General features: G+C 44.5%; 1 protein-coding gene across 3 annotated transcripts in view; it reads right to left on the bottom strand.

Moving 5' to 3' along the window:
• The window catches only part of crfb16 (cytokine receptor family member B16), a 40,440-nt gene extending 34,839 nt beyond the window's left edge, over nt 1-5,601 (bottom strand). For all 3 annotated transcript variants that reach the window (XM_084327439.1, XM_084327440.1, XM_084327441.1), the window contains exon 1: nt 5,079-5,601. In XM_084327439.1, coding sequence (XP_084183565.1) covers nt 5,079-5,151 — 73 coding nt within the window. In that variant the 5' untranslated portion in view covers nt 5,152-5,601. The remainder of the gene's footprint in view (nt 1-5,078) is intronic.
• Nucleotides 5,602-23,689: the final 18,088 nt, after the last annotated feature.

Below are 23,689 nucleotides of genomic sequence, written 5' to 3'. Positions count from 1 at the left end.
ATTGAACTTGGGGGAGCAAGGGTATGATCTTGCCCCACCACTTTTTGATCATATGAAAAATATGATATACCCCCCCCCAATATATAAATCTAACCATAACTACGTAATTTCAATCAAATTAATAATACGCAATGACACTTAATAACAAGTTTTTAAGTTTCCAAAGATTGCGAACCCCCCCCCCCCCCTGCCCCATTATGGTTTGATCCAGTTCCTCCCATCTCCAGCGCGTAGACCTTGGAGCACAGCGCTGCAGTCTGGCTGCAGGTAGGCTGAGTGTAAATCAAAGCCCACAGAGTGTGTCATAATATTGGTGGCAGGCAGGCAGGCTTTTCCAGTAAGTTGTTCAAATAAAAGGATTATGTTAGACATAAGTTACTATTGAGTGGTAGTAGAACTTCTACGGTTCTACCACGCAATACAATAAAAGTGTTTCACGGTCCCGAATTGCGATCTGGTCATACGGTTTCCTCGAATAAATAATAATAACGTTTCCCTCTCTGGTTGGCGTTAGCTTTAGTGCTAGCCGCTAGCTAACGTTATCTAGATATGTGGTGTGAGCTGGATGACGTTGACTTCATTTCCAAACGTTAACGCTATCTATATGGCAGACGAGCAGGGCCGGATTAATGACGGCCGCGGCCCGTGGGCCTATAGTGACGAGGGGCCTCCATTTTTTTTTTTTCTTTTTTACTTTTTTTTTTTTTTAATTTTTGAGATCGATGTCATGATTGTGCACTGCAGACTCAGGGAGGAGGCAGAGAAGGAGAGAAAGAGACACAAGATTTACAGGTAATGGAAATATATCTTTTTTCTCTTTCTTATTAAAAACTTGGCCTATTTGAAAGGAGATTGATTTAATAAAAATGAATGAGCGAAAAATCAATATACAGTGTATATACAGTATAATATATTATTATTATAGTAATCATACTGCAATATAAACTGAGTTTTATAGTGAAAAGAGCAGCATTATTGGTCAAGATTGAAGGCTCTATATTGCAGGAAATTGCACGTACAGGTTCATTAAATTTAAAAAAAAAGTCTGCCATGGAGGGGGTCGTGCCGGACCCCCTCCAAACAACCCCTTGCATGTCAAAAAAAAAATAAAAAAACGTGCACCCCCACTTTCAACTATAACTAGGCGGCCATGTGGGCGTGTGCAGCATGAGTGTGTGCTTGCTCATGTTAAAGTGGCTGCTAGTGTGTGAGCGTGTACAGTGTGTGTGTCGTGTGTGTGCTCATGTGTGCTTGTGTGTGGAGAGTTCAGTGTTCAAGGCTCTGATGGCCTGGGGGAAGAAGCTGAGCCGAAGTCTCTCTGTCCTAGTAGCTGGGGTTCGCAGGCGTCTGCTTGACCTCAGCAGCCTGAACAGGCTGTTGTTGGGGTGGTGTGGGTCTTTCATTATTCTGCAGGCTCTGGATTTGCACCTCTTGTTGTATAGAACCTGCAGGGGTGGTAGTGCAATACCCGTGGTACGCTCGGCTGAGCACACCACTCTATGTAGGGCCTTCTTGTCCTGTGCCGTGCTGTTTCCATACCAGGCAGTGATGTTTCCAGTCAAGATGCTCTCTACAGCTCCGGAGTAGAAGGACTGGAGTATCTTCCCAGATACTCTGAACTTCCTTAACTGTCTCAGGTGGTAGAGGCGCTGCTTCGCCTTTTTTACGACTGAGTCTATGTGTGTTGTCCATGTCAGATCCTCTGAGATGTGGACCCCCAGGTACTTAAAGCTGCTCACCCTGTCCACGGTAGCCCCGTTTATCCTCAGTGGTGTGTGTGTCTCCTGCTGTCCTCTCCTATAATCCACGATCAGCTCCTTGGTTTTACCAATGTTCAGGAGCAGGCTGTTGTCCTGGCACCAGCGTTCCAGTACCTCAACCTCCTCCCGGTAGGCCTTCTCGTCGTTGTCCGAGATCAGCCCCACCACCACCGTGTCGTCCGCAAACTTCACTATGGAGTTGGAGCTGAACTTGGCCACACAATCGTGTGTGTAAAGTGAGTACAGCAGGGGGCTCAGAACACAGCCCTGGGGGGACCTGATGCTCAGGGTGATGGTGTTGGAGGTCTGACCCCCCACCCTGACCGCCTGGGGGCTTTCACTCAGAAAGTCCAGTACCCAGGCGCTCAGAGCGGAGCTCAGACCCAGCTCGATCAGCTTGTCCACCAGTCTGGTGGGGACTATGGTCTTGAACGCTGAGCTGTAGTCAATGAACAACAGTCTCACATAGCCTCCCTTCTGGCGGTCAAGGTGAGAGAGGGTGCTGTGCAGTACTTGGGAGACCGCATCGTCAGTGGACCTGTTTGGCCTGTATGCAAATTGCATAGGGTCCATATCACTGGGGAAGGAGGCACAAATGTGATCCTTGACCAGCCTCTCGAAACATTTCATGGCCACAGAGGTGAGTGCCACCGGTCTGTAGTCATTGAGACATGTTGGGGAGGGTTTCTTCGGTACAGGGATGATGGTAGACATCTTGAAGCAGGCAGGGACCACTGACTCCGCCAGGGATTGATTAAATATGGCGGTGAACACAGGGGCTAGCTGGTTGGCACAGGACTTAAGTATGCGTCCTGTTATACCATCTGGGCCAGCAGCTTTTCTGGTGTTCACCTGCATAAATGCTCTTCTCACACTGTGTTCCGTCAATGAGAGAGCGTCCCCGCCCCCCTGCGGTTGCCCCCCCCCCCCCCCCTCCACAACAGCCGGCGCGCCAGTGACGTCACTAGCCGTTGAGCTAGCGGCGCCACTGTCTACACCAAACCGAGCGTAGAAAGAGTTGAGTTTGTCCGCGAGAGCCATTGAGGGGGCGCTGACTTTGTAGTCAGTTATTGTCCTCAGTCCCCGCCATAAGCCTCTTGTGTCGTTTTGTGCCATTTGTGTCTCCAGTTTATCAGCATATGTCCGTTTTGCAAGTTTTACAGCCTTGCGCAGAGTATAGACTGTATCCTTGTACTCCTCCATGTTTCCCGACTCTCTGCCCAGGTTATAGGCAGTAGTGCGGGATTTCAGAGCTGCTCTGATAGTACTATCTACCCACGGTTTCTGGTTAGGGAAGACCCGGACCTTTTTAGTGGGGACAATACTATCAGCCAGCGTTGTAATGAAACTCATGCTAGTAGCTCCCGCTAACGGCGGAAAACATGCTAACTATTCTAAACTTTTGCATGTGTTTTGGCCTCAGGCAAAAAGTACAACTTGCATATCCAGTAGCACACTCAGACATGCACTTTTGGAATCTAGTGTGTACTGTATACCCACAATGCAGTGAAGCCCGTAAGTCAGAGTCTGGTGAGCAATTCTTGTTATTTTAGCTCTGTACTCCAACACATTGGATTTTAAATGGAATAATGACTGAGATTAAAGTGTAGACTTTCAGCTTTAATTTGAGGGTGTTTGCATCCATATCAGGTGAACTTATACATACAGCTCAATGAAATTATGAAAAAAAAGTGATCCCTATTGTAATCCTACACGGTGATTGATTGAATGAACATTTTATTAACAGATTGCAGAATGGGTACAATACAGTACGGCTCAATACACACAATTGTTAAGGGGATGCAGACCAGAAAAAGACTTTCGTCTTGTTTACATCAGGGTCCCCCATTTTCAATTCATAATGAATTGTAAGTAAGGGTGCAATTAGCACCATGCAATCCATTCTTTGTGGATCTAGCCCTAGCCTGTTCCCTAGCCATATTTCCCCCCCAAAAATCACCTGCAATACATACATCCAGACACATGCAATATGAATATAGAATGTAAAATGCCAGGCCTATAAATGGCTTCATATGATCAAGTGATGCATCATTTGAAAGGTTAAGATCTCTTCTATTCGAATACCAGTGATACATCTGGATGTAATACCACCAGGTGCCCGGTAGAGGGCATCAACGACAGTGAATTAAATCTACTGTAAGTACAGTTACTTTTGTATAATAGGACAGTTGCGTAAAAGATTACCGGATTGAGTCAAGTTTTTTTATCAGACGTTAAAGAAAGGTAAAGAAACAATATACGTTGTATTTTATGGCAATAGCGTTGAGGTTTGTTTGACCCGTAAGATATAAACACGATATTCTAGTCAATGCTTGTGGTCAATGGTTTTCCTTCCTTTGTCTGCGGCTGGTGTGAGCTGGGTAGTGTAGTTTTATGAAATTTAGATGTCCATCGAAAGCCCTGGGGCTCCTCTTTCTCTGGACTACAATGATTTAATGACGACTTCTTGTTCTCGCATCTAAATCCTCTGTTTTCCGGGCCAATGCGCAGAGATTAAAATCATTGCTAGACAAACGTAGTGATACAAATATACACTTTTACTGCAAGTAATGGGGCCACTGTAAAAACCACTTAAACATTAGGAAAATATCCCTAGTTTTGGCTTGTCCACAAACCATGTCTCCAAGCTAATAAATCTATGTTTAACTCGTCTCCTCACGGTCTATATTTCCTCCATGTGATCCTCCTCACTGTCTACACCTCCTCACTGTCTACATCTCCTCACTATCTAGATCTCCTCCTCACTATTTATATCTCCTCACTATCTACATCTCATCCCTATCTACATCTCCTCCTCACTGTTGTCTACATCTCCTCACTATCTACATCTCCTCCTCACTATCTACATCTCCTCACTGTCTACATCTCCTCACTGCGCATGCAGGGTACTTTCTAAATTGATAAGGTCTATTTTTTCGTGGATATAGTATACATTTCTTCACATTTGAAAAAAATAAAACGTATCTTTTTTTTATGATGCGCACTTGGGGCAAAAGGTCAGGGGCTCAAGCCCCCCCCTATCTCTGCACACCACTGCTTTTGAATATGTTTAATGAATAAACAATTTACAAGGATCCATGTTTTATTTATTTTATTTATTAACAGATTGCAGAATGGGTACAGTACAGCTCAATACACACAATTGTTAAGGGGATGCAGACCAGAGAAAGACTTTCGTCTTGTTTACATCAGGGTCCCCCATTTTCAATTCATCATATGAGCGCACAGTGAGCCCACATCATCACAACACATGGGACTTATTGGCAGATAGTCTTTTCTGTGCGGTAGGCTACTTACAGTTTGTGGAGATGTGGACGACCAGAAGCAGCACAACGTTGGAAATCTCTCTTCTCGGTCTCATAGCCTCCATCTTCAGCTGCTCCAGTGACCATGTGCTTAACTGCTTGATTCTCTTCTCTCCTAATAAAAATTATCTTTGGGGTGATGGCACTTCTTACGCTATTGTTTTCTCACAGATTGCAAGCTCTCCTTTTCCACCTGTAACATGCTGTCCATTTTTTTATTTTTTTTTTTATTCCAGGCTAACTTGTGTGTTTAACTTGCCTTGTTTATTCCTATTACATGAGCTACTGTACACGCCTGAAAATAGAAGTCTTCTCCGATGATATTGGTTATATTATATGGTTATAATTGTTCAGTTTTCTGCTTCTTGGTTCTTGTAACGGCTGCACCCACTCCTGTTTTCATCCCGGCAATTCTCATGTCGGGTTTTGCACATTATTCCTGAATGCGTCTTGAAAATGTCAACAGCAGACCTAGGTGATGATGTGTGTATTCCTGAGTAGCTGCTCCTGTTTCTCTGCTGTTGGTTCTGAAGTGAATGTATAGTATAAGGTGAGGTCAGGTGTCTCAGAAATACTGGTACGGCCAGATGCTGAAAAAGAATTATAAGCTGCAAAACTGGTCCAACTTGTTATGAAAGGCTGTGCAGTTCACTTATGCGTTTCAACACTGAGTTCGCTCAGTATTTATAACATGAAAAATGTTGGTTCAATTCAAAGATGCTTCATGACTGTCTTAATTAACAATATCGCTAAAACAGTTTTACAATACATGATTCAAGATTGTTTATTGTCATGTGCACAGACACATGTACAGACATGACTGTCTGTCAGTGTCATGTACAGACAGTTTTGCCATACACACAAAATCACACAGATCACACAGTTCCTAACAAAAAATTAGCAACGTAAATACAAGCAAATGCTAAAAATAAGGGGATCTTAATATGTAGAAGATATGTACAAGGCACACGTGAGTAACATTAACTATTATTGCACGTTCCGTTCACAGTAGGATCCAGTAGTGTTTATAAATAAAAATATAAATATAGAGGTGACAATGGGTCACAGCAGCAGTTAAAGGAACATGCCAACATTTTGGGAAATCTGCTTATTATGATTAATAAGCAGAAAGATGCCACTGAGCTCATTCAGCACCTTCCTGAGATCAAGAAGACGTAAAAAGCTAAGCAAATTAACAAAGGGCAGATCATTTACAGGGTTTTTTGAAGATGGAGTCTTCGAAATCACTGATTTATTTTGAATCACTGTTTTTTATGATTGTGTTTTCATGAGGGTCACACACACACCCCTACCAAAAAGATGTGGAAAAAATAGAATGATACTAATCATAATCATACTATTATTTTCTAGACTATAGACCACTTGCACAACGTGAAGTAGGCATTTCCGGTAGGACTTCTGGGTTGAAAATGGTTCTTCCGGTCCCATTGATTGATTGATTGATTGATTGATTGATTGATTGATTGATTGATTGATTGATTGATTGAACAGTTTATTAACAGATTGCAGAATGGGTACAGTACAGTACAGCTCAATACATACAATTGTTAAGGGGATGCAGACCAGAGAAAGACTTTTGTCTTGTTTACATCAGGGTCCCCCATTTTCAATTCATCATATGACACACACGACATACAGATAGACAGTACTGCTACATCTATACATTTATGACATACCAGATTTGCAAATACAGTACTGTTTGTGATACAAAAAAATCCAGAAAAAGAGTGTATATACATTTGACATAGAAACTGTACATTGGAGGAGGTTGGGTAGGTGGGGTGGGGTTGGGTGGGGCTGTACATTGGAAGTGGGGGGGGGGGGGGGTTGGGTAGGGGGGACACACTGTACACTGTACATTGGAATACTGACATACATTTGACATAGAAACTGTACATTGGAGGAGGTTGGGTAGGTGGGGTGGGGTTGGGTGGGGCTGTACATTGGAGGTGGGGAGGGGGGGGTTGGGTAGGGGGGGGGGCACTGTACATTGGAATACTGACAAAGCCATACTTGGTCTTTACTGTACAACTGGGTTAGGACATTTGTAGGGGCCAGTTTCGAATTGCAGTCTCCCGTTGGTGTTCTTTGGGTCCGTTTTTGAAAGTGGGTAGTGATTCACATTCCTTTACAGCTTTGGGTAGGGCGTTCCACATTGATGTGGCATAATTGCGAAACATGTTGCGTCCAAATACATTGTTTTTAGCAACTTTTCTCCTGTTATTTAAACAACTTTGTTGTCACAGAGAGGTAATGAAACGTTTGTATTATTATATTATAGAATGTATTTAATAAGCAAACGTTTGTCAGCAGGGTTTTTGGGCTGTATTTCATGTAAAAACGTTTACTGTTAGTTTACTTGCTCACGCTAATTAAGGCTAATGCTGGCTAACAGAAGCTAGCGCAAGAAACGACGCCGCAAAGTAGTGTTTATGGTGCATTTATTTCCACCTTATAGCATTTGTACATTTGTATGACAGTCTATAATGCTCCTGTGAGGTTTTTCCGGACGTTTTGGTAATTATTTTCACTATAAAAACATATTTCTAAAAGATAAGAAGTTGATGAAAACGGGCCGGATTAGCTTTGAGCTAACGATCTTTGCCGATGCATACTTGATGTATTCATTCCATTCTAAACGTAGCGTTAGTTTACAAAACATTACCTGTCTATATAACGTTGAGGAACAAGGGTGTGTTTTGGTGAACATTGGACCGCAAAGCAGAAAATGCATTGCAGTTACAGACAGTAGCTAAATAGTTAGCTGCACTTCTTTCTCAAACCGAATTAATCACTCTAGTTTCCAGAGCTGATGTGATTATGTACAACAATACACACTCACACACTTTATAATTTGTTCCTCAATGTTATATCTGGTTACATTTGTTCCTAATGTGTGCTCAGTGCTCAGTATGTATGTGATGACAACACAACACACAAGAGTAATAATTATTTGTGTCGTGTCATCATCACTGAGCACACTGAGCACACATTAGGAACAAATGTAACGTTAGCGGCCACCACATCTACACGAACGTCTACACAACATAACAGTTGTTTGTAGGTCGGAAATGATGGAATAGATTTACCAACAAAAAAAGGTGTTTAACCTGCTCATACCTTATTAAAAGCGTGGGGCAGGAGCAGCACGGATAACTTGTGCTTCCATTCAAACAGACGGCAAGTCGGCAACACACGTGACGTCAAGTCTCGCTCGCGTGAGACTTCCTCTCTAGATACTCTTCAATACCTGGCCAGGGTACTCCTGGGTCCTAGTGCCCCCCGATGTTACACTACATGTCATGCACATGTATTTTATATGTTAATAAAATTGCATTTATCTTTAGTCCTAATTCTGTCACTGTTTGATGTCACAAAGAAGGGTGTATCCGAAAGCTGCCTACAACATTTGTAACATGTGATGAAAAAGTAAACAAATAATTAACTGTATTAGACACTTGTTAATTATGAATAGGCTTCACTTTAGATTGGCCCCCACGATAGCATCTGCAAATGATTTATAGATGTTTTATGAATGTCTTAACAAATCATTTGTTGAACATGAAAAATAAATGGAGATACAGTATAGTAGTTTTTTCATATCCATTTTTCAAAGCATCTACAAATGTGTTACTACAGTACACATTAAACAACATTATTTAATGATGAACAAATCAAGTACAAACAATGTTGATAATGAGTTATAAATAATGTAGAACTAATCTGTAAATGTTATACAAATATAGTTATAAATGATTTAATAATCATTTATGAATGTATATAAATGGTTTGTTCATGATTAGTTCATTATCCACTAATGCGTTATGAATACTTTGTAAATGGTATACAAATATAGTTATAAATGATTTAATAATCATTTATGAATGTATATAAATGGTTTGTTCATGATTAGTTCATTATCTACAAATACCTTATAAATGTATTATAACAGGGTGTTATTATAAAGTGCTACCAGAGTTTGTCTTAGAGCAGGGCGATAGAACACCAGCCCTGATTCCAATCTCGAACCTTAACCAACTTCGAAAGAGTCGCCTAAGCTTAACCAGTGATAAACTAGGCGTTAGGTAGTTTGCTGCTGTTCGAGGCGGAAATGGGCGCGTCACGCGATTGGGCGCACATGTCACATGACCAGAAACGTCAATGGCCAATCAGATCGCACCAGAAACGTCAGTGGCCAATCAGATCGCAGAACGCGAACACGGAACTGGAAATCCGCTGGTAAAAGAATAGACGCGAACGGGTTCCACAGTCTGGATTCTGGTTTGGCGCCAGATCTCTCTTTAAATTTTTTTTATCAAATTTTACTTTTTATAAACAAAACACCACAGCACACTATACAGTAACAACAACAATAATAAACATAACAATATCAAATAACAACAATAACAGTACAGTAATGACAATAATAGAAATGATAAATGGAGTAAAACAATTTATATCAAATACAAATATAAAAACAACACAAACCCTACAAAAGACATTAGACATACAAATAAAAAAAAAAAAAACATGCATGACAAGCATTTTTAAAGACTCATTCAAAGGAATCTGTGCTTGAAGTTTCAAGTTCAAGTTTCTTTAATATTTGTCATACAGAAGTACAGAATACTTTTATACAAAATGCTTCTTACTGTTACGCTCCAGAGACTGTGCAAGACAAGATAAGTATGAAATAAAATAACATAGTAAAATTAGAAGTAAAAAAATGAGGTCACAGTGTTCAGTTTAGACATATGTACAATGTTCGATGCAGAATAGACGTAGTTACCATACAATATACAATACTGTGCAGTGTACTAATATACAATACTATATAGTGCAAGGCAGAAATGGGACGAGGTGCAATTTAGGTACAATTCACAGTAGGTGTACGAGTTGTAGTGCAAATCCTTTATCAATAAATATAAAGTGTAAAGTGTGTTTGTGTGATCTAAAGTGTGGAGAGTGGGTGCTGCAGTGTGTTGTTTGTTTGAGTGAGTGTGTGCGTGTGGGTGTGTGTGCTGTGTGCATTTGATGGTTGTTGCATAGTGTTTATTGTTCGTTTAGCAGCCTGATGGCCTGGGGATAGAAGCTTCTTCTGAGTCTTTCTGTGCTCGCCTTAAGACTCCGGTATCGCTTGCCTGACCGCAGCAGTTCAAAGAGGCAGTTGTTCGGGTGGCTCGAGTCCTTAATAATTCTCTTAGCCTTCCCCTTGCACCGCTTGTTGTAAATGTTCTGGAGGGTGGGAAGCCCCCCTCCAATTGTGCGTTCGGCTGAACGTGTCACTCTTTGTAGTCTGCTACGGTCTTGTGCAGTGCTATTCCCAAACCAGGAGGTGATGTTGCCGGTCAGGATGCTCTCTATTGTACATGAGTAGAAGTTCCTAAGGATCTTCTGACTGACTTGGAACTTCCTTAGGCGCCTGAGGAAGTAGAGGCGTTGTCGTGCCTTCTTCACAACACTGTCAATGTGTGTGGTCCATGTCAAGTCCTCGGATATGTGGGCTCCGAGGTACTTGAAACTGTTCACTCTCTCAACCGGTGCCCCGTCGATGCTGAGGGGGCTGTAGTCCTTGACCCCCGACCTCCTGAAGTCCACAATCATCTCTTTTGTTTTGCTGACGTTCAGGGAGAGGCAGTTCTCTTGACACCACTGTGACAGGTTCTCTACCTCTTCCAGGTAGGCCCTTTCGTCGTTGGCAGAGATCAGGCCCACCACTACTGTGTCATCAGCAAATTTGATGATGGTGTTGTTGTTCCGCTGTGCTACGCAGTCATGTGTGTACAGGGAGTAGAGGAGGGGGCTCAGAACACAGCCCTGGGGGGCCCCTATGTTGAGCGTGATGGATGAGGAGGTGCAGTTGCCGGCTCTTACCACCTGGGGTCTGCCCGTCAGGAAGTCCAAGACCCACTGGCAGAGGTCATAGTTCAAGCCCAGGTCCCTGAGCTTGGCTATGAGTTTGGAGGGGACTATGGTATTGAATGCTGAGCTGTAGTCGATGAACAGCATTCTCACATAGTTCCCCTGCCTCTTGTCCAGGTGTGATGCTGCTGTGTGCAGCACATGGGCTATGGCGTCCTCCGTGGACCTGTTGGGGCGATATGCAAATTGCAGAGGGTCCAGGTTGATGGGGAGGGAGGAACAGATGTAGCCCTTCACTAGCTTCTCAAAGCACTTCATGGCTATGGAGGTGAGGGCTACAGGGCGGTAGTCGTTGAGGCAAGCGGGCGTAGATTTTTTGGGTACAGGGATGATGGTGGACTTCTTCAGACAGGTGGGGATGACAGCCTGTTCCAAGGACAGGTTGAAGATGTCAGTGAATACCGGGGCCAGTTGGTCGGCACAGACTTTTAGGACACGGCCGGAAGGAAAGTGACGTGAACTTGGCCCCCTTTTCTATTGCCGCTGTGTTCATGGATTCAATCGATCTGTATTGAAATATAAGGTTTTTTTATTCACAAACAGCTGCAGCTCTTGGGTCGGCCTTACAGTAGCTTGTGATACTAGTCTACATTCAAGGAACTGCAGAGAGCGAGACAGAGCAGACTTTGGACTCTCATGATGATCAACCATTAACTGAAGCCATAAAGCTATAAACCCCCATGGCCCACAAACACACTCTGCCCTGATGGCTTTTATTTTCTTCCCTTTTTTTTTTTTTTTTTTTACCATGAAACTAGGGGGGGGGGGGGGGGGTGATAAATGATTAACCACACTTAACAACCTGATCATTACCAATGACATATGCATGACTCCCATATGTCCTTCTGGTCGTAATGTACTATTACAGTCGGTATCCTCACTGAATCATCCAGTATCAATGGCTACGTTCACACTGCATTTTTGGCTCATATGTGACTCAGATCTGTCTTTTTAATGACAGTGTGAACAGCACAAATCACAGTGATTCTGATCTTTTCTATTCAGATTTGGACCACTTTCATATGTGGTTCTAAATCGGATACAGGTCTGATTTTTTTGCAATGCAAACTCAGTCTGAACAGTATAATTCATCCTTTTTACATAACTCTAGATTGACATTCATCACAATTCTGTGGTGGGTGTCACTCAGTGTATACAAACATGGAAGACAAAGACAGCTGTGATGGAGGTGATCAGTGGAGAGCCATTGAGGTGTTTATTTGGGGTGATATTTCTGTCAAAGCAAAACTTGAGGGGACATATCATAATGTGTTTGAAAGCATATTGAAAAGAAGACATGGCTCTTTCACCTCCTCCCCGCCCATTATCATTATGCTCATGAATTAGTTGGCCTCCACTGCACATCATAAATTAAACCATAAACTGTCACTTCAGTGTCCTCCATGTTTACATCCATCTTCGCTATTGTTCATTTGCACATGCGGGTCAGTTATTGAGCGTGACCAGTTCACACTGGAATCTGATATTGGCCACATTAAAAAGATTATGTGAAGAGCCAAACAAAATAATCTAAGCAATAAATCAGAATTGAACACTAAGGCTTGCAGTGTGAACATAGCCAATGATACTTCTCTTTACTAGAACCATGTAGTAGTGGTAAAGTTCTTCATGTTTTATATTCAGATTCAAACAGTTCCTGGTCAGTATATCCCATTGAGCCAATCTTTGAATCGCCCTAAAACCATACGATTTCTCTGGACTTCTAACCTCTAACAACTTGTTTTTATCATTGGGTTAATTTAGTTCACCAAGTCTTTGGGATAAGTCAAGAGGCGCTTTTACCAAATATCTGGGATAATGGTGCAGTCCTGGTCAAGTCAGAGATGTTTGGGATTTTTAGGAATCCCAGCATGTCAACATCATATTTCTGAGGATGTCTCATGATACTCCATGTTCATAATAAAATATATTTGTGCCACAAAAGATGAAGGGTCAGTGAAACATCACAACAACCTGCCTGAGTTTACCACTGGTATTTACCATTCGAGTGCAACTTCCTGGTGGTAAACTCGAAAATGTCCTTTACTTTGACCAAACGCACGATAAGTCAAGAGGTACTTCACAAAGTCTCTAGGATAAGTCGAGAGGTACTTTCACCAAGTCTCTGGGATAAGTCGAGAGGTACTTTCACCAAGTCTCTAGGATAAGTCAAGAGGTGCTTCACCAAGTCTCTAGTCAAGAGGTGCTTCACCAAGTATGTGGTAGAGTCAAGAATGCTTTCACCAAGTCTCCAGTCAAGAGGTGCTCTCAGTCTCTCACCAAGTCTCTAGTCAAGAGGTGCGTTCATCAAGTCTCTAGTCAAGAGGTGCATTCATCAAGTCTCTAGTCAAGAGGTGCTTCACCAAGTCTCTAGTCAAGAGGTGCTTGTCTCTAGTCGAGAGGTGTTTTCATCAAGTCTCTAGTCAAGGTGCTTCACCAAGTCTCTAGTCAAGAGGTGCTTCACCAAGTCTCTAGTCAAGAGGTGCTTGTCTCTAGTCGAGAGGTGTTTTCATCAAGTCTCTAGTCAAGAGGTGCTTCACCATGTATCCAGTCAAGAGGTGCTTCACCATGTTCACAACATTTATAATAATAGGGCCCCCTCTTATCTTACAAATTATTTTCAGTGGAACAGGGACATGCATACCCATAACACCAGAGCCAGCATTGCTGACCTGCGTATTCCAAGGTTCAAAACCGGGCCGCCTATCTACAGTTCCTAGCGGACCTGCGCCACATGGCGGCGGGTGCGTTGGGAGTGTCATCACATGTGGCTACAGCAGTACCATATGTCGAGGTGGATGGAGAGAACGCTGATGCGGGGACTTGTATTTACACAACCCCACCCGTTTTCGGGTTTGGTACAGACCCTATTGTCAGGGTCACCAGTCAACGAGATCCAATCTCTGTGGACGAAGCAAGCCATCGTCGTGGCATTTTCCTCCCGGTGTTCTCTGGTGCCTGAGAAATCGGGAGGGGGGGTGTCAGACCCATGCTGGACCTGTCCCATGGGAAGGTTCAGCATTTTTTGGATCGTCTCCTACCTGTTGAACACTGTCAGGTGGGGGTCTGGTTCTCCTCCATAGACCTGTAGGATGCGTATTCGCATCCCCGATCTTCCATCCTAGGGCTTACCTACGCTTCCTTTGCAGGGTTAGCGTATGAGTACCAGAGGCTGCCGTTCGGCTTTTCTCTGGCTCCCCGCATCTTCACCAAGTGTGTGGAGGCCGCACTGGGGCCTCTGCGTCGTCAGGGGTTACGAAGTGTATTCTGCCCTGACAACGTTCTGGTCCTTGGCGGTCAAGGTGGATCGTCAGGTCTCATACCACGCAGGTTTCCTACCAGCCTGGGGTTGCTGTAGACTGGAAGTAGAGTACTCCTCTTCCCAGTCAAGGGGTGGAGTGCTATGGACATCCCTCTCAGAGCGTGTTGTCGACACGCTCGGGAGGTTCCGTCCTAGGACGGTTACGGCGCTGTCCGTGATACGCCTGCTCGGTATGATGGCATCTGCTCATTCCGTGGTCCCTCTTGGCCTCCTCTTCACCCCAGGAGGAGGTTACGGAGGTGGTTCTTTTCCAGTATGGAAATAGACCCGGTGAGAGGCAAGTGGAAGCGGCTAAGGTTCCCGTGTCAGTACTGGGGGACCTCGCCCCTGGGGAGGGCCTGGGGTCCCCATGGGCAGTAGGCTGTCACACGTCATGTTTTTCACCGACGCCTCCCTCGTTGGAGACGCGTCGGGCCAACGCAGTAGGGGGCAGCTGGCAAGCCATGCTGCCCGGTCTGCGCTACGTTCAATGTGTTGGTATTGAAAGCGGTCCTTCTGGTCCTCAAACGGTGTTTGATCAGGACGGACAATACGACGTCAGCGTCGTATATCGACAGACAGGGAGGAGTACGCTCCCCCCGTCTGCACCGGGCGGCGGGCGGCTGGCTATGGGCGTTCTCCATCTGCGCGGCCTGAGGGCTCTCCACATCCCTGGCAGGGTGAATGTGGGTACAGGTGTGATGTCGTGGGGTGGTCCTCACCCTGACGGGTGGGGATTACGTCCGGACATACAGTAGTCAGGCAGGTCTGGGACCGATGCCGTGCCGCCTGGGATTCTTTCCCCCATACATCTGTTAGGTCAGTTGTTGGGGCGGGTACGTTGAGGAGCGCAGGTCCTTGATCCTGATTGCGCCGGACCGGGGCGCAGCTGTGTGGTTCCCGGTCCTGATCGAGCTCTTGGTATCTCCGTCATGGCCTGTTCCTTGGTCATCGCGGGCCCTCTCTCAAGCGCACGGGTCTCTGTGTTAGTTCCCTGTGCTGGGCCAGCCGCTGATGGTTTGGCTGGTGAGAGGGTGAGTCTGGAGAGGATGGATCCTTCTGTGGTTGGTACCATCCGGAACGCGCATGCTCCCTCCACTATCGCGGGTTACGCGGGTAGGCGGCGTATTTTCCAAGAGTGGTGTAAGGCCACCCTCTTGTGAAGTATTTACTGCTTGCCGCTCGGCGCTTTAAGCCGGTGAAACGTTCTCTGGCTCTGAGTTGGGATCTTCAATTGGTCCTCGGTCGGTTGTCCGAGGCCCCGTTTGAGCCTCTTGAGCAAGCGCCGTTGGAACAGCTGTCGTTCAAGACTGCGTTCTTGCTGGCCATCACCTCTGCTAAGCGCGTGGGTGAGCTTTGTGCTCTCTCGGTGCGGCCAGAGTATCTGTCTATTCGTTCGATAGCGGTGCCACTCTGCGGCCTAATCCAGCCTTCGTGCCAAAAAATATCCGGAGTTCTTTCCGCTCCAGGGATATTATGGTTCAGGCGTTTCATCCGCCTCCTCACGCTAGTGAGTTGGAGGCGGGCCTTCACCTGTCATGTCCGGTCCGGGCTTTGGGGATTTACCTCAGCCGTACTCAGGGCCTCAGGGCTACCGATCAGCTCTTTGTCTGTTACGGTGGCTCTCGTGCTGGTAAGGCACTGTCGAAACAGCGCCTGTCCCATTGGTTGTGCGAGGGCATTGCCCTTTGCTACATGTTGGCCGGGCTGGCTCCCCCTGGGGGCGTCAGGGCGCACTCCACTCGTGGGGTGGCGGCCTGTGCCGCCCTGCTGGGTGGGGCCTCGGTGGAGGACATCTGTGCTGCGGCTTCATGGTCCTCACCGGGTCCCTTCGTAAGGTTTTACCTCATGGACATGACCGGGGGTTCTGTCTCCCAGGCGGTTCTGAGGTCTAGAACCTCTTCTGCTTCCCGTCCTTCGGTGGGGTAGCAGGGGTGTGTGGGTGTGGGCCACAATGTGTTGTGTCACACATGGTCCCGCCTGTGCTGTGCGTTTAAGAGGTTCTAGTTCCCTCTTTTTCGCACTTGGGTGGAGTTGACTGCCGCCCCCTCTTCACTAGGAAGGAGGGGTGACGGGACTCCCCTCCCCCCTGATGTGGGCTTTCGGGTCCTCAGGGGGTACATTTGTCGGTCCTCGCGTCTGCTCTGTCCCCATATCTCGATGGCGAAGAGCAGGACGCGATTCGCCAGTACGACTATATAACGATAGGTTATGTATATAACCTAGTTATATGAGTACTGGCTGAGCGTCCTGCTCTTAGCTTGCCCTGAGGTCCCTTGGGGAAACTTTTCTTTTGGAAACGGTTTTCCGAGGAAGAGCGAGTGGTGACCACGCCTAGTGCTATATAGTACGTCACTAGGGCGGGGCCTGGCAGGTGCTGGGTGTATTTGTTTTATTCGTTGATGGAGTACACTAGGTACTGGAGATGAGGTATATCTCGATGGCGAATAGCAGGACGCTCAGCCAGTACTCATATAACTAGGTTATATACATAACCTATCGTTATTTAAGGTCATGTTTTGTATTGCTTGTCTGTCTGAGACCAAGGACCACAATGGAAATAAGTCTTGACTTTTTTGTGTAGCATCCTTGACGTTTTTCTGGAATCTTGTATTTTTTTTAAATGTCTAATCAAATCAAATCAAATCAAATGTATCCAGTCAAGAGGTGCCTCTTGTTTTTATTTCTTAACCCTTTCACTGCCACACTACAGAAGGTTAACCCTTTCACTGTGACAATACACAGAAGGTTAAACAACACCATGAATTTTGTTAATAAATAAATACATAATAATAGTAACAACAACAACAATAAAATAACACACCATAATAACACCAATTATCAAATAATTAATTAATTAATAATCTTAGAGAAAAACCCAAACCGGGAATAGTATTTGAACATAAAATTGGAATCAGTTTAGTTGACACATACTAAGTGTTGTTAGAAGCCATGTGTGTGGTTAGAAGCCATGTGTTTCAATAGCATAAAACTGCAGTGCCGCAGCCCCATACATAGGAGGGGCCTGTACTGTGCGTTGGGGGCCTGTATTGTGCGGTGCACTACTGCGCATGCGAGAAACAAAGTAAAGTAATTCTAATCTAGTCTAAGGCTTAAATTTAGGCCCTCATCCAGAAGAGGTTAAGCTTAGAGTAACAGTCAGGGCTGGTAATCCAATTGATATTCAGTAGATAAAAATTCTAGTCAATAGACAATTGGTTGCATTGAATGCTTTATTTGGTTACTCCTAATCCAATTGATATTCAGTTTAAGAGAAACATATTTTGGACATTAGGTCCTATTTTCCGTATGTTACTTTATGTTCCGTATGTTACTTTATGTTTCTAGTGTCCTATATGTTACTTTGTTTCTCGCATGCACAGTAGTGCACCGCACAGTACAGGCCCCCAACGCACAGTACAGGCCCCTCCTATGTATGGGGCTGCGGCACTGCAGATATACCCTACTCATGTGTTTACTGGACACATACTAAGTGTGGTTAGAAGCCATGTGTATACTGGACACATACTATGTGTGGTTAGAAGCCATGTGTTTACCACATACTATGTATGGTTAGAAGCCATGTGTATACTGGACACATACTAGGTGTGGTTAGAAGCCATGTGTTTACTGGACACATACTATGTGTGGTTAGACGCCATGTGTTTACTGGACACATACTACGTGTGGTTAGAAGCCATGTGTTTACTGGACACATACTACGTGTGGTTAGAAGCCATGTGTTTACTGGACACATACTACGTGTGGTTAGAAGCCATGTGTTTACTGGACACATACTACGTGTGGTTAGAAGCTAACTTCCCACATAGTGTACAGAGGATGTCTTTTATAATTTCCTGTTTGTCCTGTGCATGTTTAAACTCATACCTACATCTTATAGGTTACATGCCTCTGTATTCTATAAAGTATTGTATTCAAATTTCTTAATTCCTGTATATTCTATAAATATTAATTCTATAAAACACAGACGGTTGCAAGATAAATAAATGAACCCTAACAGCAGTGTGTGAACTATTTCTACTTACAATAGTACAGGCTCAGGGGAAATGCATGGTCATAAAACCATTATCTTGGTTTCATAGCAATTACCATGGTATACTCTATTTCTGTTTCACATCTATGCCTATGACTCATTTATCTGCTCTAAAGTCGAATGAAAAACCATCACTTCTCCTCCTCCACCTCAGTGGAGGTTCGGGACCAGCTGGATCAGATAGAGCGGAGACCACACATCCTTCAGAATTGTCGGTTCAGGACCAGCTGGACCAGATAGAGCGGAGACCACACATCCTTCAGAATTGTCGGTTCGGGACCAGCTGGATCAAATAGAGCGGAGACCACACCCTTCAGAATTGTCGGTTCGGGGGCGACCGGGTAGTGCAGCGGACTAAGCGTCTGTCTACCACCACAGAGACAGTGTGATCGAATCCAGCTGTGGTGCTTCCGGGTTGGCCGACCGTCCATACTAACACAATTGGCAGTGTTAGAGGGTGGGAAACCCGGCGAGGGTGGGTCCTGGTCGTTGTAAACAGCGACTCCTACAGTTCGGTCGGGGCGCCTGCACAGCAAGGGAAGGATCTAGGAGAGGTAGTGTGACCTTCCACACGTTACACTCTCCCAGTGAGAGTCCGCGCTGCCAGGTGAAAAGAAGCGGTGGGCTGGATACACATGTGTCGGAGGAAGCATGTGATAGTCTCCGCCCTCCCAGACCGACGGTAGGGGGTAGAGTGCGCAACGACCAGGAAGGGGATTGGGAATTGGCATAACGACTAACATTGGGATGGGAGAAAAACGGAAAAAGAAGGAGAAAAAAAAATTATAATACGTTGTCGGTTCGGGACCAGCTGGATCAGATAGAGCGGAGACCACACATCCTTCAGAATTGTCGGTTCGGGACCAGCTGGATCAGATAGAGCGGAGACCACACATCCTTCAGAATTGTCGGTTCGGGACCAGCTGGATCAGATAGAGCGGAGACCACACATCCTTCAGAATTGTCGGTTCAGGACCAGCTGGATCAGCAGAGCTTTAGGAGATAGAGCTAAGACCACACATCCTTGTTTTTCTAGTTTTCTTTTCCCTTTTATTTGCCCAGGATAGGTTCGCTGAGCACAGATGCTTTTTGTCAGCAACGCCCTGCTTAGTCCACACATTCCCACTGGGAGCTTATACTGTTGGCCAGCAGCACCACTGGCCACTGACATGGTTGTGTTTTTAGGTGTAGTGAGTACATTATGTGGTGTGTGTGTGGCGTTGAGGGATCAAGTGGACATGTGATAATCAGACATGAGACTTAGTGATGTGTTCTGTGTCTCCAGAGCTGCCCTGCCGTGACTCTCCACCTCTGACTGTAAACATCTCATGTGTACTGTGTATTAGGGTTGATCCCGACTAGTCGAATAGTCGACTAATCGATCGAAAGGAGCTGTAGTTGACAGCCAATCTCTCAGTCAAATATTATAATATATTTTTTTTTAATAATCATTCTTTCCGAAAGCAAAGAGGCCTATAAGCATGACTAACGCTAATGGCATGCATACCGGAGAGGCTACGAAAACGGGCACAGAGGTACAATGTGTGTCCCCCCCCTACACAACCCCCCCCCCCCCCACCTCCAATGTACAGCCCCCACCCACCCACCCAACCCCACCCCACCCACCCAACCTCCTCCAATGTACAGTTTCTACGTCAAATGTATATACACTCTTTTTCTGGACACTTTTGTATCACAAACAGTACTGTATTTGCAAATCTGATATGTCATAAATGTATAGATGTAGCAGTACTGTCTATCTGTATGTCATGTATGTCATATATGTTATGATGAATTGAAAATGGGGGACCCTGATGTAAACAAGACGAAAGTCTTTCTCTGGTCTGCATCCCCTTAACAATTGTATGTATTGAGCTGTACTGTACTGTACCCATTCTGCAATCTGTTAATAAACTTTTCAATCAATCAATCAATCAAGGCACTGAAAGAGGATTTCTTCCGTCTAATGAACACACACTAGACAAACAAGATCTATCCATCAGTGGACCAATTGCATGCTTTCGCAGAGGACAAGAAGTCTTCAGTCGACTCCTTCAGACATTAAGCACCCCCCACAGCCCAAATGCAATGATACAAAAAATAAAAGAATATATATATATGAGATACATCGGACTTGACTTCTTCGTGTCCCTCAATTAGTGTAATACCAGCATTCAACTGTATGCGCCACAGAGGTTTCTATCATCATCATCATCACCACCCACGCTATGCATAAAATATATAGGTCCGCGGAGAGGCACGCTGAGGAGGCCGTGCAAACTGCAATGGAATATGGGACATCTCTCTCTTTACCTAATATTTTGATTCTATCCTGACATTTTTCAGTTGGAACGGCAGTCTATATGCGTAACGGTAAAAAGAAAATATTATTATAAATTTTTTTTTTAAAGGGCACTTATTTTTTTATGAGGCTCAAAAAGGCAGGTGCTCAAGCACCCCTTGGGCTCTATGTGTGCACGTGCCTGAACCCAGGTATGTAATTTCATCTTGTGACAATATTGTCACCCACTGCATCTGAGAAGCCGTCGGTCTTGCTGAGTTTGTTTTTTGAACCGAAGAGAATGGACTCTGTTTTACCCAGGTGTAATGATCGTTTGTTATCAGCGAGCCAGGTGTAGATTCTGCCGAGTTCCGAGCTGAGGGTTTTTTCAACCTGTAACTTGTTCCTGTCAGAGACCAGCAGGGCTGAGTCGTCCGCGAACAGGAACAAGTTGCAGTCACAAGCTGACGACCAAGGCCAGATTAAGACTTCAGAGGCCCCTGGGCCAGATTCTTGTGGAGGCCCCCCCACACACACATACACGTGCATGCACAGTGGCGTTTTTATATGTCACTTTAAAAAATATATAGAATATTTAGAAGTGGTGGGCTCTGAGGGCCAAGCTAAAAGGACTTTGATCACCCCTGCCCACTTTGACAACCTAGGATGGCTTAGAGTAGACGACAGAGTACAGCAACTTGCAATGGGCCTGGTCTACAAGATACACTACATGACCAAGGTACCCATGTACATGTCAAAATACTTCCCAAAGGTCAGTGAATACCACGATCACAACACCAGAGGGAGCTCCACAAATCATGTTAAACCCAGATTCGGCTCAAACAAGGGACTAAACACGTTTCACAATTATGCCACATCAATGTGGAACGCCCTATCCAAAACTGTAAAGGAATGTGAATCACTACCCACTTTCAAAAACGCTCTCAAAGAACACCTACGGGAGACTGCAATTTGAAACTGGCCCCTGTAAATGTCCTAACACAACCCCCTCCAATGTACAGTAAATTACCAAGTATGGTTTTGTCAATATTCCAATGTACAGTTTTGCTTGTACAGTTGTCCAGTACTGTACTGTACCCATTCTACAATCTGTTAATAAAGTTTTCAATCAATCAATCAAGAAGAGAAAAGAAACACATCATGTTTAGATGGGGGGATGGCGCCATCCTCAGGAAGAAAAAAAACATGCACACACTTTGGAGACAAGAATATAATATTAGAATAGTAAGCTTACTTTTACGTGAATGTCAATTTAAATTATAATTAGGGAAGGGAGGGGGTTGAAATGTGTTTTTGTCCTGTGTTACTGTCTGTGAATTAATGAATTAATGAAAATTGTATTTAACAGATTGCAGAATGGGTACAAATAATACAGTACAGCTCAATACACACAATTGTTAAGGGGATGCAGACCAGAGAAAGACGTTTGTCTTGTTTACATCAGGGTCCCCCATTTTCAATTCATAGTGACATGTATGACATGCACAACATATATGACATCATGACATTTATGGCATAGGGACATACATGACATACAGGTATATAGTACTGTTACATTTGTGACATATATGATATGCAAATATACAGTACTGTTACCCATAGATCCTGACAGAGAGTATATACATATGATGGGGAGGGGACTGTACATTAGGAGGGGGTGGGTGGGTGGGAGAGAAATATACATATGGTGGGGAGAGAATATATACATTACATACGGTGGGGAGGGGACTGTCTATTAGGTGGGGGTGGGGCTGATGTATGTATGTATGTATGTATGTATGTATGTATGTATGTATGTATGTATGTATGTATGTATGTATGTATGTATGTATGTATGTATGTATGTATGACGTTTCTTAGGCGACTCTTTTGAAGTTGGTTAAGGTTAGAGTATGGAATCAGGGCTGGTGTTCTATCGCCCTGCTCTAAGACAAACTCTAACCTTAACCAACTTCGAAAGAGTGCCTAAGCTTAACCGGTGAAAGAAAGAGGCGTCACACGATTGGCGCTACCAGAAGCGTCAGTGGCCAATCAGAGCGCAGAACGCGAACGCGGAACTGGAAATCCGTTGGTAAAAGTATTCAGGCGTCGGGGCTGGGATGTGGAGATGCAAGTTTTGACTTTTTATTGCTGTTTTTACCTCAAACGGAAAACCTCAAACTCTTATGAAGAGGAGAAAAAATACTCAAGATTAGCCACCCACAGACGGCAGGGTGTGACGTACTGTATATTTTAGTTGATGAAATATTTTTGTTGACTAAATATTTTAGTTGATGAAATATGTTTTCATTTCAGTGTCACAGTATGACATCGATCTCCAAAATAAGAAAAAAAATAAAAATAAAATGTGGGGCCTCTAGTGACGAGGGGCCTCCAAAAAAATTAAATAAAAGTAAAAAAATAAATAATAATAATTTGGGGCCTCTAGTGACGAGGGGCCTCCAAAAGGCCTCGAGTGACGAGGGGCCTCCAAAAAAATAAAAAATAAAAGTTAAAAAAATTATAATACTAATTTGGGGCCTCTTGTGACGAGGGGCCTCCAAAAGGCCTCTAGTGACGATGGGCCTCCAAAAAAAATAAAGATTAAAATTTTTTTTTTTTTTTTTTGAGGCCCCTCATCACTAGAGGCCCACGGGCCGCGGCCCGGACGGCCCGGTCGTTAATCCGGCCCTGCTGACGACATGTAATTTGCATAAATTAGAAACAGTTAACGGTCCTAATATGCTTCCTTGTGGAACACCACAGCTCACTGTGAGGGGGGGCATAGAGTACCGTTTACCTCCACCATCTGTTCTCTCCCCTCTAGGGATTGCATCCAGCTCACTGATAGACTGTGTCGCTCAGTACCTTGGTCGATACATAACGGCCTTCCAGCACCGTTCCAGCCAGTCTGCCACAGTGAGTATCGAGGTTGGTTTAAGTGAGTATTATCGAGGTTGGTTTAGGTGTGGCTGTGAGGTGCTTCTGTTGTGATCATCACCACCATTAATCAATAATGCGTGT

The sequence above is a fragment of the Notolepis coatsorum genome (genome assembly GCF_963971535.1).
Source record: "Notolepis coatsorum genome assembly, chromosome: 13".
NCBI lineage: Eukaryota > Metazoa > Chordata > Actinopteri > Aulopiformes > Paralepididae > Notolepis > Notolepis coatsorum.
This window is presented reverse-complemented; position numbering and strand designations above follow the sequence as displayed.